The 16,848-nt window shown below is 34.8% G+C and overlaps 1 protein-coding gene across 1 annotated transcript; it reads left to right on the top strand.

The window, feature by feature from the left end:
* The first annotated feature begins 228 nt into the window (after positions 1-228).
* Positions 229-16,226, top strand: LRRD1 (leucine rich repeats and death domain containing 1). Its single transcript, XM_036864481.1, has 5 exons — positions 229-2,175; positions 5,621-5,819; positions 13,068-13,229; positions 15,322-15,439; positions 16,040-16,226. The coding sequence occupies exons 1-5, from the start codon at positions 229-231 to the stop codon at positions 16,224-16,226; spliced, it is 2,613 nt and encodes an 870-aa protein (XP_036720376.1).
* The last annotated feature ends 622 nt before the right edge of the window (positions 16,227-16,848 follow it).

Here is a 16,848-nt window from a genome sequence, read left to right as displayed (position 1 = left end):
TATGTTTAGTCAGCAATTATATATAAGTTAATTAGTTATACATGTATTTTAATAATTAGTAAATTACTTATTATAGAATAAAGTTGTATTAAAATTCATTTGTAATTTTAACATATTTATTATATCTCTTCACATCATTTGTTTTGTAGGTTCAAAGGAAACAATTAAACATGAAAATTATAATTGAATTGCAATCTTGTATTGGTATAAAACATATCAGCAAATAAGATGTCTGAAAAGAAGGGTACTTCAGAAGAGCTAGAGGATCTCACTAGTCAATTTAGGAAAGAATCTAGATCACGGTTAGTGGAGGAATCTGGAGTTATTAAAGAAACATCAAACTCTCTAAAGGAAGCTTCTGATGGGACCACTTCCAACCAAATTTGTAAAGCGCGTCCTAGAAAAAATACATTAGGTATATGTGATGATACATCAACATCCTCCTCTGGAAGTAAATCTAAGAGAAATGAAGAACAAAGGAAAACTCTTCAATTTTCTGAAACAATCGCTGCATATGACAGCTTGCAGTCAAAAAGTGAAATTTCACAAAGTTCTTCATTATCAGTTACTATGATGAGTGCTGAATATCAGGCTTTCGTTGACTCCCTAACTCATGAAACATTAGAAAAAATTAGTCCACAACTCTCTGAAGAAAATCAGAAAGGACTTGGCTTAGGATCAGATAACTTTACAGTTAACCTCAAAGCCAAGGGTTTACAGGAATTCCCTAAGGACATTTTAAAAATCAAATATGTAAAATATCTCTATTTAGATGAGAATGAAATCAAAAGTTTTAAAGGGGCAGACTCCAGTGATCTGCTAAGACTTGAAATTCTATCCATGCAAGAAAATGGGTTATCATCACTTCCATCTGAAATTCAGTTACTTCATAATTTAAAGCTATTAAATGTCAGTCACAACCAAATATCACATATCCCTAAAGAAATATCACAGCTTGGGACTATCAGGCAACTGTTTTTAAATAACAACTGCATTGAGGATTTTCCTTCTGGCTTGGAAAGTCTTGGAAACGTAGAAATTTTAAATTTGGCTAAAAATAAGTTAAGACATATACCAGCTACTCTGTCTAGTTTGAAAAACTTGAGAGCTCTCAATCTGGAATATAATCAGTTAACAGTATTTCCTAAAGCTCTGTGCTTCCTTCCAAAGTTAATTTTACTAAACCTTTCTGGAAACCTGATAAACAGTTTGCCAAAAGAAATTAAGGAACTTAAAAATTTAGAAATACTTTTACTTGATCACAATAAACTTACCTTTTTGGCCGTGGAAATTTTTCAGTTGCTCAAAATGAAAGAACTCCAATTGACAGACAATAAATTGGAAGTTATTTCACACAAAATTGAGAATTTTAGGGAACTTAGGATTCTAATACTTGATAAAAATTTATTGAAAGACATACCAGAGAAAATTTCCCACTGCGTAATGTTGGAATGCCTTAGTCTTAGTGATAATAAGTTAACAGAACTTCCTAAGAACATCCATAAGCTTAAAAATTTAAGAAAACTCCATATAAACAGAAATAATATAGTGAAAATACCTGAATATATTTCACATCTTAATAATATGTTCAGCCTAGAATTGTCAGGAAATTTAATCGCAGACTTTCCTATTGAAATAAAAAACTGCAGAAAAATAACTAAAGTTGAATTGAGCTATAATAGAATAATGTATTTTCCACTAGGTTTGTGTGCTTTAGATTCTCTTTATTATTTGGGTTTTAATGGAAATTATATTTCAGAAATACCTGTAGATATATCTTTCAGTAAACAACTGCTTCATTTAGAATTGAATGAAAACAAACTCCTAATATTTTCTGAGCACTTATGTTCTCTTATTAATCTTGAATACCTTGATCTTGGTAAAAACAAAATAAGGCAAATTCAACCATCTATTTCCAATATGGTATCGCTCCGTGTTCTTATTTTATGCTGTAATAAGTTGGAAACGTTCCCCATAGAAGTGTGTACTTTAGAAAATTTGCAAGTACTTGATTTTTCAGAAAACCAAATACAGACTATTCCTTCAGAGATCTGTAACTTAAAAGGAATCCAGAAATTAAACATCTCAAGCAATCAATTTATATATTTTCCTATTGAACTTTGCCAACTTCAATCACTGGAAGAGCTGAATATAAGCCAGATAAATGGGAGAAAGGTAAGAGACGGATATTTAGGACTTTGTGGGGGAAGGCATGACTGAAAGGGATCAGAATCTAAGCTGTAGTGTCCGTGTGTGTGTGTGTGTGTGTTTAATTTAGCTGGAATACTTTATTTTGTAAAGGATAGGTTTTTTTTTAAAACCTCAAATACGGCTTACAAATAAACTTTTCAACACAAGAGTTTTATAGGAAAATATTTCATTAAAATGAAATCCCAAGTAATTAAAGCTGACAATTTTACATACTTATTTTTATTTCAGTTTAACTGTGAAAGGAGTTTTAAAGTTATGGATGTAATATAAACACATTACTGAAAATTTGCGAAATTGAGAAAAAGAAGTAAAAAAATTCCACAAGCATACCATCATAATATAACTACTGGTCATATGTTGATACAACTTACTTTCACTCTTGCTTTTTCTTATGTATATGATTTTATAAGCAATTATAAAAATACTGTACACTCAGTTTTAAAGTCTTTTATTTTCATTTAACATGTAAGAATTTACCCATGACATAACATAATCGTCCCAATAATTGTTATAACCAATACGTGATTTATGTAACTAAACCTCTGTTGTTAAGCATTTAGTGATGCTGTAATTGTTCATCATCATAAATAATGCTGTGATGAATTTCTTCATAAATATAGCATTTTTCATATTTTACCATTTCCCTAGGGAATTCTCCCTAAAGAATTGCTAGATCAATGGGTATAAATGTTCTTACAGCATTTCATTTTACTCAATGCTGACTGAATTTTATGGAAATATTTTTTTTAAAAAGCATTACTGATTTATATATTAAGATCTCAGTAAACGAGTGAAAAGGACACAGCTATTATCTAGCAATCTTTAACTTGACCATCACAGTCAAATTAAAGTACCTTGATAGAGACTGGACTATTATGTAGAGCAAGATTTCCCAGAGTCTGTTCCTAAAACACTAGTCCCATGAGCTTTGAGAGGCACTGGGTTCCTCTCTTAGAGAAGCACAATGGATTCAGTATATTAAAAGCTCTGAAGGGTCCTGCACTAAAGAAACCATTTTGTCTCTATTTAACCCACATTTCCCAAAGTTGAAAGTTAAAAAGTTGACCTTTTTAAACCTAATACCTGCTATATAATACATATTCCAGAGAGGCTACTCCAGAAAATACTTGCTGAAGTAGATGGAATGAATAATGATACATGTTGTGTTTTAAACGTTGCTCTTGTACTAAAAGACATGTTTTAGTTCTGCATTATAATCATCAACGAATTCCTTGGCTGATTCATAATCCTCTCACTTTCTCCTCCTGTATCTTACTGTGGAAGTCTGCAAGGTTGTGTCTTTAATTTTCTCTTTTCTATTAACTCCTTCCTAGACTTTGGCATGCACATGACTCTCAAATCTACATAACTGGAGCTAATCTCTCCCAGTGCTGTAGTCCCACAGATTCCTTGGAAATTCCCTGTTCTTCTATTCTTCTATTGTCTCAAAGTCAATATAACTTCAAAATCAAACTCATCTTTCTTTCTAATGCAACTCCTTTAAAAACGTCTCTATTTTTGTTTGTGATGCCACTTTCTTCAGACCTGCCAATCTAGAAATCATGGAACCATCACCAGTTATACCGAATCTTACACCAAAACGATTTCATTGTTCCTCTGAAAAAGCTCTTGGATCATCTCTCTCATTTTCCAATGTCAGTGTCTCATCATTCCATTGTCTCATCATTTACTTCATGCCTAGACTACTCCAGGAACCTCTTGCTGTTCTCTTTGATTCAGTTTCCTTCCTTTTCTTAGGACCTGTCAAAACTATCAGACTTCATTTCACAGGACCATTCTAAGGAATCCAGATTCCTTGGATGGGTGGGCCGTTGCCAAAGACACCATTCCATGTCATTAAAACATCATTTTGAAGGTCACCAGATGAGAAAAATGATTTATCAGAACTCCTTTCAAAAGGAATATTCTCTAACATTGGAAAGATTACTTTGATAACCCTCTTGGGGTGGAGGTAATATGCTCAAAAGATTAATTTATATAACAGCATATATTCACTAAACAGTCATCTGAAGAAGATGAGTCAGGTTAATCACAGGGCTTTTATTTTGCTGAGTGAAGGATGCCCAAGAGGAGTCTCCCTTCCATGGTAGCTCTATCATCACACAGTTCTCAGGCACTTCCTCTAATAAATGTTGAGCAAGTAATTCAAGAATATTTGTTTGAAGGAATGCCAAATTATAGAACTAGCTATCTGTCTTGATCTGACTCCTACCCCATAGGCCCGGGTTTCAAGCCTTGCCGGAGGCTGGTTCCATGTTCCCTCTCTAAATATATCTCCCTCTGCTTCCTGTCACCTCTCTTTACTGCTCAGCTTCTCATGGCCATTTTTATGCATACTTGTCTTGCCTGAAGTGTCCTGTAACTTCTATACAATTCTATTCTTTCTTAAAAGGCTGTTTGAGTCCCACCTGCTACATGAAGTTTTCTTTTAGGTCTCTCATTTGTACTGATACACATTCCCTAAACTTCTCTCTCTATATATTATTGTAAACTTTATTTTAGCACTGAATTACTTATTAATGCTGATTTCTGATTGTTTCATATGTGTGTATTTTGTTCCTTGAACTAAATTTTAATCTCCTTGAAGTTAGGGATTGTCTATTATGCTTCTTTTATATATAGAAGAACACTGAGCACAATATCCAGTATTCACCTTGTTGTTTGATTATTTCTGAGGGGCCCATATATTCAAAACTCTTTTGTTCACTCATAGAACTTCCTTTATTCCAAAAGCCACTTGTGATGGCCTTAGTTTTTCTGATGATGCATATTTTTTCTTTGCCTTAGCAGAGTATCTTAATTCCTGTTACTTTGCAATATTTTTTGTACTAGGAATTTTCATTTGAGGCTATATTGCCAAACTGTGTGTGTCCATTATAAAGAAATTTACTGAGCACTTACTCAAAATGCATCATGATTGGGAGCATGTATACAAAAAGTATAAAACATGTATCATGTCATTTAAAAATCCAAGAAGAACACACAAGGGACTAATAAAAAGTAATGTTAATGAGAGTAGGAGTAAAGACATCAAATATGGAAGAGAATAGTTTAGAAAGACTTCAGGGCGGAGAAGAAATCAAAGCAGGGTAAGCTTTAGGGACGGAAGAAAGGGATAAGGTGGCAACGAACACTGAGTGTTGGGAGAGTGAGGAAAGTGGTTAGCAAGCCACAGGGTTGAATTGGTAGCACCGGTCAGACTGGAGAAATACCTGCATGCTACACAATTTGTTGTGGGTTTTATTAAGGAAGGGAATCACAAAGACTTTGTGACATAATGAAAATATATCCTTTTTAGGACAAAAAACTCTCCTTCCATTTTATTTTAGAAGAAGTTTTAGTCATAGAAATATTTATTAAAAATATAATTGTTTAATCTTTGTTACAGTTAACAAGACTTCCGGAAGAGCTGTCTAATATGACTCAACTTAAAGGACTTGATATCTCAAATAATGCAATCAGAGAGATGCCAAGAAATATAGGGGAACTGAGAGGTTTGGTTAGTTTAAATGCATACAACAATCAAATAAGATATCTGCCACCATCTTTTCTATCTTTAAATGCTCTCCAGCAACTAAACTTGAGTGGTGAGTGTCAAGCATAACCAATAAGCATAATAAATTAAGTTGAGTTTTGGTTTCAGGGGGCAAATTTTGCTGACAAGACAGAATGGCAAACAGTCAACATCATGTATTAAGTGCCCATAGGAAGGAAATGGCTAGTGCAGGTACAGAAAATGAGAGCAAAGCATAAGGTTCAGTTCCTTCCCTAAAAGAGGTTATAATCCAGCTGGGGAACCTGCACACATTTTCATTTCTTTTCTGTCTTCTCTGCCTATACCCAGTCATTCATTATTTCTTCCCTTTGTGAACCTGACCTCATCTCTCTCTCTTCACACACCTACCTACACAACCTTAGGTCAGCATTGTCTCTATTTTCCTTCTCTGCTGGCTCCCCGATCCCACTCCTACACCCTACAATACTCTAATACCTTACACTCTTTTACAAAGTAAATCAGTTCAATAACAACAACAAAAAAAGTAAATCACTCACTCTAAAAATATCAGAATTCCCAAAGCTAGACAAGTATTTTTCTTAATAATTTTTATTATGAAATATTTCAAACTTACAGAAAAATAATAAACACCTATGTACTTACTCTCAGGTATAAGGAATGCTAACATTTTGTGATATTTACTTGAGATATTTTTGATTAAGAAATAAAACAGAATTGAAACTTCTTTTGTACTTCTCCCCAAACTAGAAGTAACCACTGTACTGAAGTTGATGTATATCTTTTTTCTATCCATGTTTTTATACATATATATATCCATAACAAAGTAACATTATTTTGAGTTTTAAATTTTATTGTATCTTATCATACTATATGGTATGTAATTTACCATTCTGTAACTTGCTTTTTCATTTGTCATATTTCTAAAATTAATCCATGTTAATGTATACATAGACCTATTTCATTCATTTTAAATGTATGTATAACATGTATAATATTCAATTATATGGTTAAACAACAATTAATCCATTATCCTGTTGATAGACAATTAGGTTGTTTCCAATTTGTTTGCTACTACAAATATCCCTGTACATGTTCCTAGTATACATCTGCTTGAGTTTTTTGAAGTTCATATAGCTATAAGTAGAATCACTGGATCAGAGGTTATGTACATCTTCAACTTTACCAGATTTGAGGAAATTTATGCCCATAGTGGTTGTACCAGCTAATCTCATAAACAGCTGGGTTTCTAAAATTATATCTTTCAGTTGAAAGTAGCACTTATAACCAGAGCCCTGCACCTTCTTAAATTTAGAGGATTTCTAGATTACAAACAAACTCATCTTTTGGGTGCACTAGTACCAGTAGTACAGTAAAACCTACAGTAAATGTATCAATACTTAGATATAATGCAACTGGCATTTGTTTCCTGAATCCCCAGAACTCCTAGTAAGCTGGCTATGTAGGTATACATCCATTTGCAATAACTTGCAATAAGTTACAATAACTCAGCCCTGCAATTTAAGTTTTTGGTCCCACTTTTGTATTTTGGCAAAGTTTCACTGTTTTTTAGGGAGGTTATCTATTTTGTCCAAGTGTAGGACATGCTTCACTCAGCTACTATTTGTGCATGAAGAAAACAAAGGCTGACCAGAGTCTTCTGGCCCACTGGAGAACACAACTACCAATAGAAAGCATAGTTCTCTTGAGGCTCTCTAGTACAAGAATCAAGACAAAATAGGAAGATCACAGACTTTTCTGCAAGCTTAGCCAGTTCTCTGTTAGTCCCTATCAGAATTAGAAAAGTGTATCAGTCAGGATCCAGTCAGGAGACAGAAACCACACCTTAGTTAATTACTAAGTAAAATCTTATTAACTGTTTAACTAAAAGGGTAAAGAGAGAATCCTAAGGTTATCACAAAAGTAGCAATGGCAGGAAGCAATAACCATCTTATGGCTGAGGGAATAAAGTGAAGACGTTGGAATTATTAAAACTTAGAAGTTTGGAGGAGGGGTCACACAGTGGTGAAACTCGGAAGTCTGAGGATGAAGTACTGCTTGCCTGGTGCTTGTTCCTCTGAGCTTGGGGGTGGTGAGTGTGTGTTTGTGTGTGTGTGGGGCAGTGTGTGTGTGAGAGAGAGAAAGAGAGAGAGAGAAAGGAGCTAGTTCTGCAGGTGTTGGGAAAACTGCAAACTGCATTCAGCTGTTATGGGCAGGAACTGCTGCTGGTGGGGTAAAAGAGTGTTGCTGGTGTGACACCCAAGGAAAAACAATCAAGGAGCCCACAGAGATGGGTTTGGATCTAAGAGATAATCGCTACACAACTGGCACGCCCATAGTCTCCAGCTCTGCTTGCCAGATTTGAAGTTAGAATCCGTTTCCTCTATTCATGAAACGAAGCTAACAGGAATACCCACGTCATAGATTTGGTTTGTGGACTGAATGAGACTTTGAAAGCTGGTGGCATCTTCATTACTCAGACAAAAGACATTTATATACAGTCTTGAGAATTAGTCCCCTCTGTCACTAATGCTAGTGGATTTAGAAAGATAGATAACCACTTTGAACCTCAGTTTTTCCATCAGCAAGATAGGAAAGCTATAACTTCTGCTCGTTCATAGAATCGTGGAAATATAAGATAAAACTTATGAAAATATTTTGATAAATGTGAGACATTATACCAGTGAAAGGGATTTATAGATTAATTCCTTGCTTTCCTCAAAGCACAGACTTTGAAGTAGGAGATTATTTAGAATTCTAACTCCATCATTCACATCAGCTAGATTATCCAATTTGCTGGTATAATAATGTTCCCAGTACTCTATAATCTTTTACTTCTGTAGAATCAGTAGTAATGTTCCCATTTTCATTTCTGATTTTAGCAATTTGAGTCTTGCTTCTTTTTTCTTAGTCCATTGAGCTAAAGGTTTGTCAATTTTGTTGATCTTTTCAAAGAACCAACTTTTGGTTTTGTTGATTCTATTGTTTTTCTATTCTCTATTTCATTTATATCTGCTCTAATCTTTATTGTTTCCGCCTTCTGATAGTTTTGGATTAATTTGCTTATCTTTTTCTAGTTCATTTAGGTGTAAAGTTATTAATGTGAGATATTTCTTCTTTTTCAGCTATAAATTTCATCCTAAGCACTGCTTCTGTTGCATCCATAATTTTTGTTTATTGTGTTTTCATTTTCATTCATCTCTTTGTATTTTATAACTTCCTTTTTGATTCCATCTTTGACACATTGGTTGCTTAAAAGTATGCTGTTTAAATTTGTAAATTTTCCGGTTTTCCTTCTATTATTTTTCATAGTTTCATTCCATTGTGGTCAAAGAAGATATACTGTATGACTTTTTTCAGTCAATTTTAATTTATTGAGACTTGTCTTGTGGCTTATTATATGGTCTATCATGGAGAATGTTCTATGTGCACTTGAGAAAAATGTGTATTCTGCTGTTGGCGTCTTCTATGTATGTCTGTTAGGTTTAGTTGTTTTATAGTGTTGTTCAAGTCTCCTATTTCCTTACTGACCTTTTGTCTAAATGTTCTATCCATTATTGAAAGTGAGGTATTATAGCCTCCATCTATTATTGTAGAACCACTTGTTGCTCCCTTCAATTCTGTCAATATTTGTCTAATATGTTTTGGGGCTTTGCTGTTAGGTATGTATATACTTATAACTGTTATATCTTCTTAATGTAATGATCCTTTTAACAATATATACTGTCCTTTGTCCTTTATAACAGTTTTTGACTTAAAGTCTATGTTATCTGATATTAGTAAAACCACCCCAACTCTTTGGTTAGTATTTGCATGGATATCTTCTTCTGTCCTTCAATACCTAGAGCCATAAAAGAAAATACTACTTTCCCAGTCTTTGCAGCTTAGCTCTATGCTGGGGCACTTCAATGCTAAGTCAGGCCACCTATGACTCTGCCTTAGCCTTCTTCTCCTGATTGTGTGAAGCCCAAAAATCCACCACAGGTGCAAACCTAGGATTCTCTCAGTTCTCTTCTGTGCATGTGTTCAGTCCTGGATATGCTTACTGTACTCCATTTCCCCAGGATACACCATGGCCCTTCTGAGCCCTTATTCCCCCAAGAAACTTCCTCTTCAGCCTCCTCCTTCCTGGGCTTTTGGATCTGTTTGCTGCTTTCCCTGTCTGCTGTTCCTTGCCCCAGGTAGGCTCAGACATGTGTGTCTTTACACGTGACAACCACTTGCCACTCAGGAAGGCAGCTCCGTCCTGAGTCGGGGGAGCAAAACAAAAGTCAGTCTCTGTGTCAGTCCCTCGGGGAATCAGCAGACAGGTCAAAATGCAAAACCTCAGTATTAAAAGAACAAGGTCCATGTTGGCTTTCTGGCACCAGCAAGCTGCACCAGGAATGCAGGCTGCCCTCTCCACGGCTGTTGCTGCCATTCTGGGAAATGGTGGGTGGTATGGAGACGAGTGAAAAAGCCACAGTGCTCTTTTACCAAAATTCTGCTGCCTTTTTCTTCATTGAGCAGTATCCAGTAACTGTAAAATTCTGGATTAAATTCCAGAATTCTGAAAAAGCTGATTCTATCAGCCCTTTCCAGCTTTTGATTGCTTCAAGTGGAGGGGCTGATTTTTTGAGAGGCCTACTCTGAATTTTCTGTGACATTCATTCTAGGTGTGTTTTTCATGTTTATTTATACTGCTTGGATTTTGCTGTTTCTGGTCTGTATATTCATATATTTTACTACATTGGGGGACTTTTTTTAACCGTTATTCCTTCAAAATTTTTTTCTGCTTCATTTTCTCTCTCTACTCCAATTACCTTTACATATTGTCCTACAAATCCCTAAAGTGCTCTCTCTCTCTCCCTGTGTGTGTGTGTGTGTGTGTGTACACAGAGCTTTCAGCATCTCATATTGATCTGCCTTCAAGTTTACTGACTTGTCTATCATTTCTATTCTGTTAAGTCTCTCCAATTAATTTCTAATTTCAGATACTGAATTTTTCAGTTCTAGCATTTCCATTTTTCCTTTTTTATAGTTTATATTTCTCCTCCAAGATTTCCTATTTTTTTCATTCATTATAAGAATATCTTTCTTTCCATTCTTGAACATCATTGTATTAGCTGCTTTAAAATTCTTATATGTTAACTACAGCAATTGAGTTGTTTTTTTCTCTTGGGAGTGAGCCACATTTTCTTTTTTCTCTGTTTTGAATCCTGAACCCTATAATCAATTCTATTTCTCTCCAATGTTGATATTTGTTTTTGTTGCTATTGTTGCTTCATCAGGCATTTAAGTTGCTGGACTAAAAATACAAACTCCTTCCCTGCAAATGGCAGCTCCTTAGATCTTAGTTCAGTACTTTTAGCCATTAGCTGTTATATCAGTTTTCTATTGGTATGTGACAAGTTTCCACAAAATTTCGCTTCTTAAGTTAATAAAATATTTATTTCACACAGTTTCTGAGGGTCAGGAACCCAGGAGGTGTTTAGCTGACTTGTTCTATCTCAGAGTCTTGTATGAGATTGCAGCCAACTTGTTGGCTGGTGCTGCAGCCAGGCTTGATTAGGGCTGGTGGATTTGCTTCAAAGCTTATTTATGTGGCTACTGGCAGCAGGATTTAGTCCCTTTCCATATGAGCCTCTTTATGACATGGCAACTGGTTTTCCCCAGAGCTAGTGATATCAGGGAGTGAGAGAGAATATACTTAAGTCAGAAGCAGCACACACTCCAAGAAGCAATGAGCAACTCTAGTACCCAGATCTTGGTTTCTAAATACCTTTCTTCACTAAAAGGAACCAGGTTCCTTTAATTTTGGCTAAAATAATATAACCATAAATATATAAATAACACAAAGGCAAACTTTAGGCCAGTTCCTCTTGAAATGATTACAAATTCTTACTTTGTCAGTTATCACAGTTTTACTTTTTATGTCAGGTTTATGTTAGATTAAGGTGGTTTTTTTTTTTTTAAAGATCAAAAAAATTTTTTTTTAAGATTTTTTTTTTTATGTGGACCATTTTAAAAGTCTTTATTGAATTTGTTACAATATTGTTTCTGTTTTCTGTTTTGGTTTTTTGGCCACAAGTCATGTGGGATCTTAGCTCCCTGATCAGGGATCAAACCTGCACCCCCTGCATTGGAAGGTGAAGTCTTAACCACTGGACTGCCAGGGAAGTCCCACAGATTAAGGTGGTTTTGAAAAAATTATGTTTAGGGAAGTTGGAGCTTAATCTTCACTCCTTGAGGGTGGACCAGACTTCGTAACTCAGTTCTAAAGAATAGAGTATGGAAAGGAGAAAATCAAAACATCACATTGGAGAAACCTGGCAGACACTATTTTAGCCAAGGGATAACGTTTAACATGCTAGTGATGTCTTGTGGATGTCAGGTATCCCTGGTGTGATGACAGCACTTCATCTCTGTGGTATTCTTTCCAAAAACCCATAACCCCAGTCTATTCATGAAAAAATATATCAGATAAACTCATATTAAGGAATATTCTACAAAATACCTAACTTGTACTACTCCAAACCATCAAGATCATGAAAAACAAGGACAGGCTGAGGAACTGTCACAGACCAGAAGACATAACTGTATGCAGTGTGCTATCCTGGAATGGATACTGGAACAGAAAAAGGACATTGATGGAAAATATAATGAAATTCAAAAATGTCCAAAGCTTATTTAATAGTAATGTGCCAATGTTAAAGTTTCTTCGATTTAAAAATGTAATACAATGGTACAGATGAACCGGTTTTCAGGGCAGAAGTTGAGACACAGATGTAGAGAACAAACGTATGGACACCAAGGGGGGAAAACTGCGGTGGGGTGGGGATGGTGGTGTGCTGAATTGGGCGATTGGGACTGACATGTATACAGTGATGTGTCTAAAATTGATGACTGAATAAAAAAAAATGTAATACAATAATGTGAGATGATAACATCAGGGAAAACTAAAACTAGATGAAGAGTATACAGGAACTCTATACAATTTCTGCAACTTTTCTGTAAATCTGAAATTATTGCAAACAAAGTTTATTTAAAAAATTACCATCTCACTTACTCTGTAAAGTCCTTTCCTGCATTATAAGAGGAAAGCCTCCTTCTCATTTTGTCATTCTCTATGAGAAAAACGAAACATTGCTCTGTTTCTATACTTTCTCCTTTTCATTCCTAGCAAGTGGACAACATAAGAACGTATGTTTTGCCAGCATTGTGAGGCTCCTCTGATACTTTGTCAGTGAGACACAGTAGATGCCCTTTACATAGTTGTTATTTGTCTCCATAGTTTTCTTTTACAGAAGGATATAATTCAATTATAATTTTTTTCTACTAGGAAATAATCTGACAGCTCTGCCTAGTGGTATCTACAACCTTTTTTCACTGAAGGAGATAAATTTTGATGATAACCCTTTGCTGAGACCTCCAATGGAAATCTGTAAAGGAAAACAATTGTATACTATTGCACGCTATCTACAGAGGGCAGATGAGAGAGATGGTAGGTGATGAGTGATTGGCTAGCTTACGAGTCATTTTCTGGCATCTATAAATTAACAAATAGTTTGCTTTAATCAGAGGCTTTCAATCTGGCAGAGACTTTCAAATATTTATCGTCTACCCTTTCCTGAAGGCTAGGAGTTTATTTTGGTAATTTTGATTATTTAATCTGGGTCTACACAATTTGAACCATTGAAAACAGGTAAATTTAAGTCACAGGTGAGCTGCTTCCCACCTACTGGCCTCAATGTACTTCAAGAGATTTTTCATCATGGTTGTGGCCAAACTCAGAGAATCTACATACAGATTTTTTCATCAGCTCTGATCACCATATGTAGTTGTTCTAAAAGTTGTATTTTGCCTTGAAGGAAGTTCATAGATCCTTTACATTGATGCCAGTCAGTTCTTGGCTCATTATGATCACCTGTCTGTAATCCTTGGGCATTCTTCATTCCTTCTGTTCTTAAGAGCTCCTTTGGTTGTTCCTGATTACTTCAGAGAGCGGGTCCATTTTCTTTAAATGTCCTTTCACCGGACCAGACGGAGACTGGTTTCTCCAAGCCTTTGGGATGGAAGTTTCACTATCCAGTTCTTTCCCTGGGTTTGGGTTCCCAAGAACTAAGCTTTTTTCTGGGACTCTAACTTTGCCACTCATTGTCAATCCTCAGAGTAGATTCAGATTTTGGTCCTCCAATTTAATGCCGTATTTAAGTATTAAATCAATTTAATGATCCAGGTTTGGGGAAAGAGAATATATACAACTATCAGGACCCTGTCTATGTAATCAGGAGGCTTATATCATCATAATCTTATAATCTATTGAGATGGTCACTAAAAATGTACAGTCCTCTGTAAGCCAAAATATGTATGGCTACCATTCAGAAGTTTTGCAAGATGTGGGCCTCACGGATGGAAGGAACCTAAGCAATAAAAGTCACTGTAGGTGTTTTCTCTAACTTGCTAGGCAAGTTGGTTCTGCTAATTATCATAAAAAAGGGGATATTTAATGGTAACTTTAGTTTTATAAAACAAAGCTTTTAGGGGTTTCCAAGGATCTATAAAGTATTCCTGTTAGGTAACAGTACTTTAGAGAAGGGCTGTAAAGTTACATGATTGAACTTCCTTGTTAAAATTCTGTTACTCAAGTTCCTGAGGAAGGAAGATTCATGTGGTTCTAGCCTCTTTGGGGAAAGTTCAACGGGCAATGACAACAGATGAAAGTCAGCAAAAACAAGAGAATCCAAGCCATTTATCTCCTTTCTTTATTCCCCTGGGGCCTTCATACTGCAGGCTTGGCACCCAGAGAAATTGGAAAGGAAGTCATCATAGGAGATGTTAATTCTGCAATTAACAAAGAACATGGGGTCTCTTCCTTAAAATTTCACTTAGGAGATTGGATTTCCAATTATATCATTAGCATATAATCTAGCCTGAGGGATTAACGGTGTGGATAAAAATTTAAAAACAGAAAGCATAGAACATATTTGAGATGATTACAGAGGGACGGCAGATCACTGGTTCTTGAAAATTCTCAAATTACCTTGGTTAACAAAAAAATGGATCTAAAAAAAATGGATCTAGTTCAAATTACCTAGAAGCTTTTTTATAAACTAAAAATACTCTACTTATATCTAAGCCAACATTCATTAAATAAGTGATGTGAATATAAAATAAGCATATATATATACCATACTTATAGTAGATTTGAACTTGGTTTCTCAGGATGGTACCCAAAGAAGCATATTAAAAAGTCAGAATTGAAGGTAGGAGCTAAATTCATTTCAAATCCTGAAAGAATTAAAGGGTTTGATGATCACCTTGAAGTTGCTTATAATATCCTTTTTAATAGACATTTTATGTTAAATAGACATTTTACATTATTTATGTTTAGGGTTATTCAGATTTTAGAAGAAATGGAATAAATGGTTCAAATTTCAGTTTGTGTGTTAGAGCTGCACTTTAGTTTTCAATCTTATTTGATATGTACATCTTATAGCAGCACAGAAGTAAACAACCTAGCTATAATATTAACTCAGAATAGAGTATGTTTTTCAAAAGAGATGACCTAAATTTTCTTTTATGTTCAAATGTAGAGAAAATCTTAGCGAAGATCTTCAAGATAATTGCCAACAATATTACTGAAACAAATTTTCAATTTTTGTGTCAAAAACTAAACCTGGCAATCACAGAAACTGATAAGTCTACAATGAGGTATGTATGAATGACAACATGTAGTATAAGCTTATTCTCATTCTTATACTCTAATTTGCTGTAAAAGACTGATTTTAGTTTATTATATATTTGAGATCCATATGGGTATAGTAGTTTTAGAGCAAGTACTCTGAGGATAGACTGCTTGGCTTTAAATCCCAAATAGTTTTGTGATCCTGGATAAGTCCCCTAACTTAGCTGTGCCTCAGTTTCTTTACTGGTAAAATGGATAGACTTATCTAAGAGAGCGGTCATGAGATCAAGTTATAAAGCATGTAGCATTGTAGCAGTAATGTACTGGTTTATAGTAAATAGTCCACAATTATTTTGAGGTCTTGAGTAAATCTCTCTTAGGATCAAATGTTAATTGAATTGTTGATTTTCTTCAAGGAAACAAGGGATGGCATGGGACTAACATTCACTTACTATGTATGTGCCAAACTCTGCGCTAAACTTTTATATAGACTATCTTCACCAATTAATTTAATCCTCACTTCACTCTGGTAAACTAGCTTGAAAACCTAGATATATAATACTGATGTAGTTTAAAACAATGTTCTTAATTGATAACTATAATAATTATTATTTCAAAATTTTCAGCACTGTTTCATTAAGTGAGAGAGTCCACCGAACACTTGATAAGTGGAAAATGGAAACTAACAACTTGTCAGTAACCACTGCTGCTCTAAGAGACCAACTAACTCGGGCACTAACTATGATAGGAGCATATGAAATTATGGACAAAATAACAGCTTTAAAACTTTTTACATGTGCAATTAAATTCTGAACAGTGTATCCAGAATAAGAACTGAGAACTTATGATGCACTTATATAATTGAAACTGGATACAAGAGAATTGCATGTCATGTTTCTTTTCATGTATTCCTAAGAGATGATGACAATTTATGGCTACACTCTAGTGTCATCATAATAAAATATTACAGACACCATTTTATGTATTTATGCCTCTCTGCCCTTCCTTCAGAGATACAGATATAAAGAAGCTGTTCTTAAGCTAATATAAATCCTTAGGCACTCTTATCCCTACTGGAAAAAGTTTAAAAATAGAGGATTGGAGACATAGGCATTATACTTGTGAACCAATATTTCATGTTGCACTTCCAAAACAACAACAAAGACAATAAAATATATGGTGCTTAAATCCAACCTGCAAGATTAAGTCCTTTGTTTAATTTGGTCTCACATCACAAAGTTTCTGTATCTTTTAAGTAGAAAGTTATCTTATAAAGTTAACAAAAACTGCACTATGTCTAGAATATTCTTAAATCACTTGGAAACCCAATATACTAGTTTAAGTGAGTGGAAAGTGAAGAATCCAGAAGTATCATTAGTTTCACACGTGGCTGGTGTGATGGTTAATGTTCTCAGCTGGTGGCAAGGCACTTCCA

Source organism: Balaenoptera musculus, chromosome 9 (assembly GCF_009873245.2).
Source record: "Balaenoptera musculus isolate JJ_BM4_2016_0621 chromosome 9, mBalMus1.pri.v3, whole genome shotgun sequence".
NCBI lineage: Eukaryota > Metazoa > Chordata > Mammalia > Artiodactyla > Balaenopteridae > Balaenoptera > Balaenoptera musculus.
The sequence above is the reverse complement of the archived record's forward strand: the minus strand, read 5'-3'. Positions and strand labels throughout refer to the sequence as shown.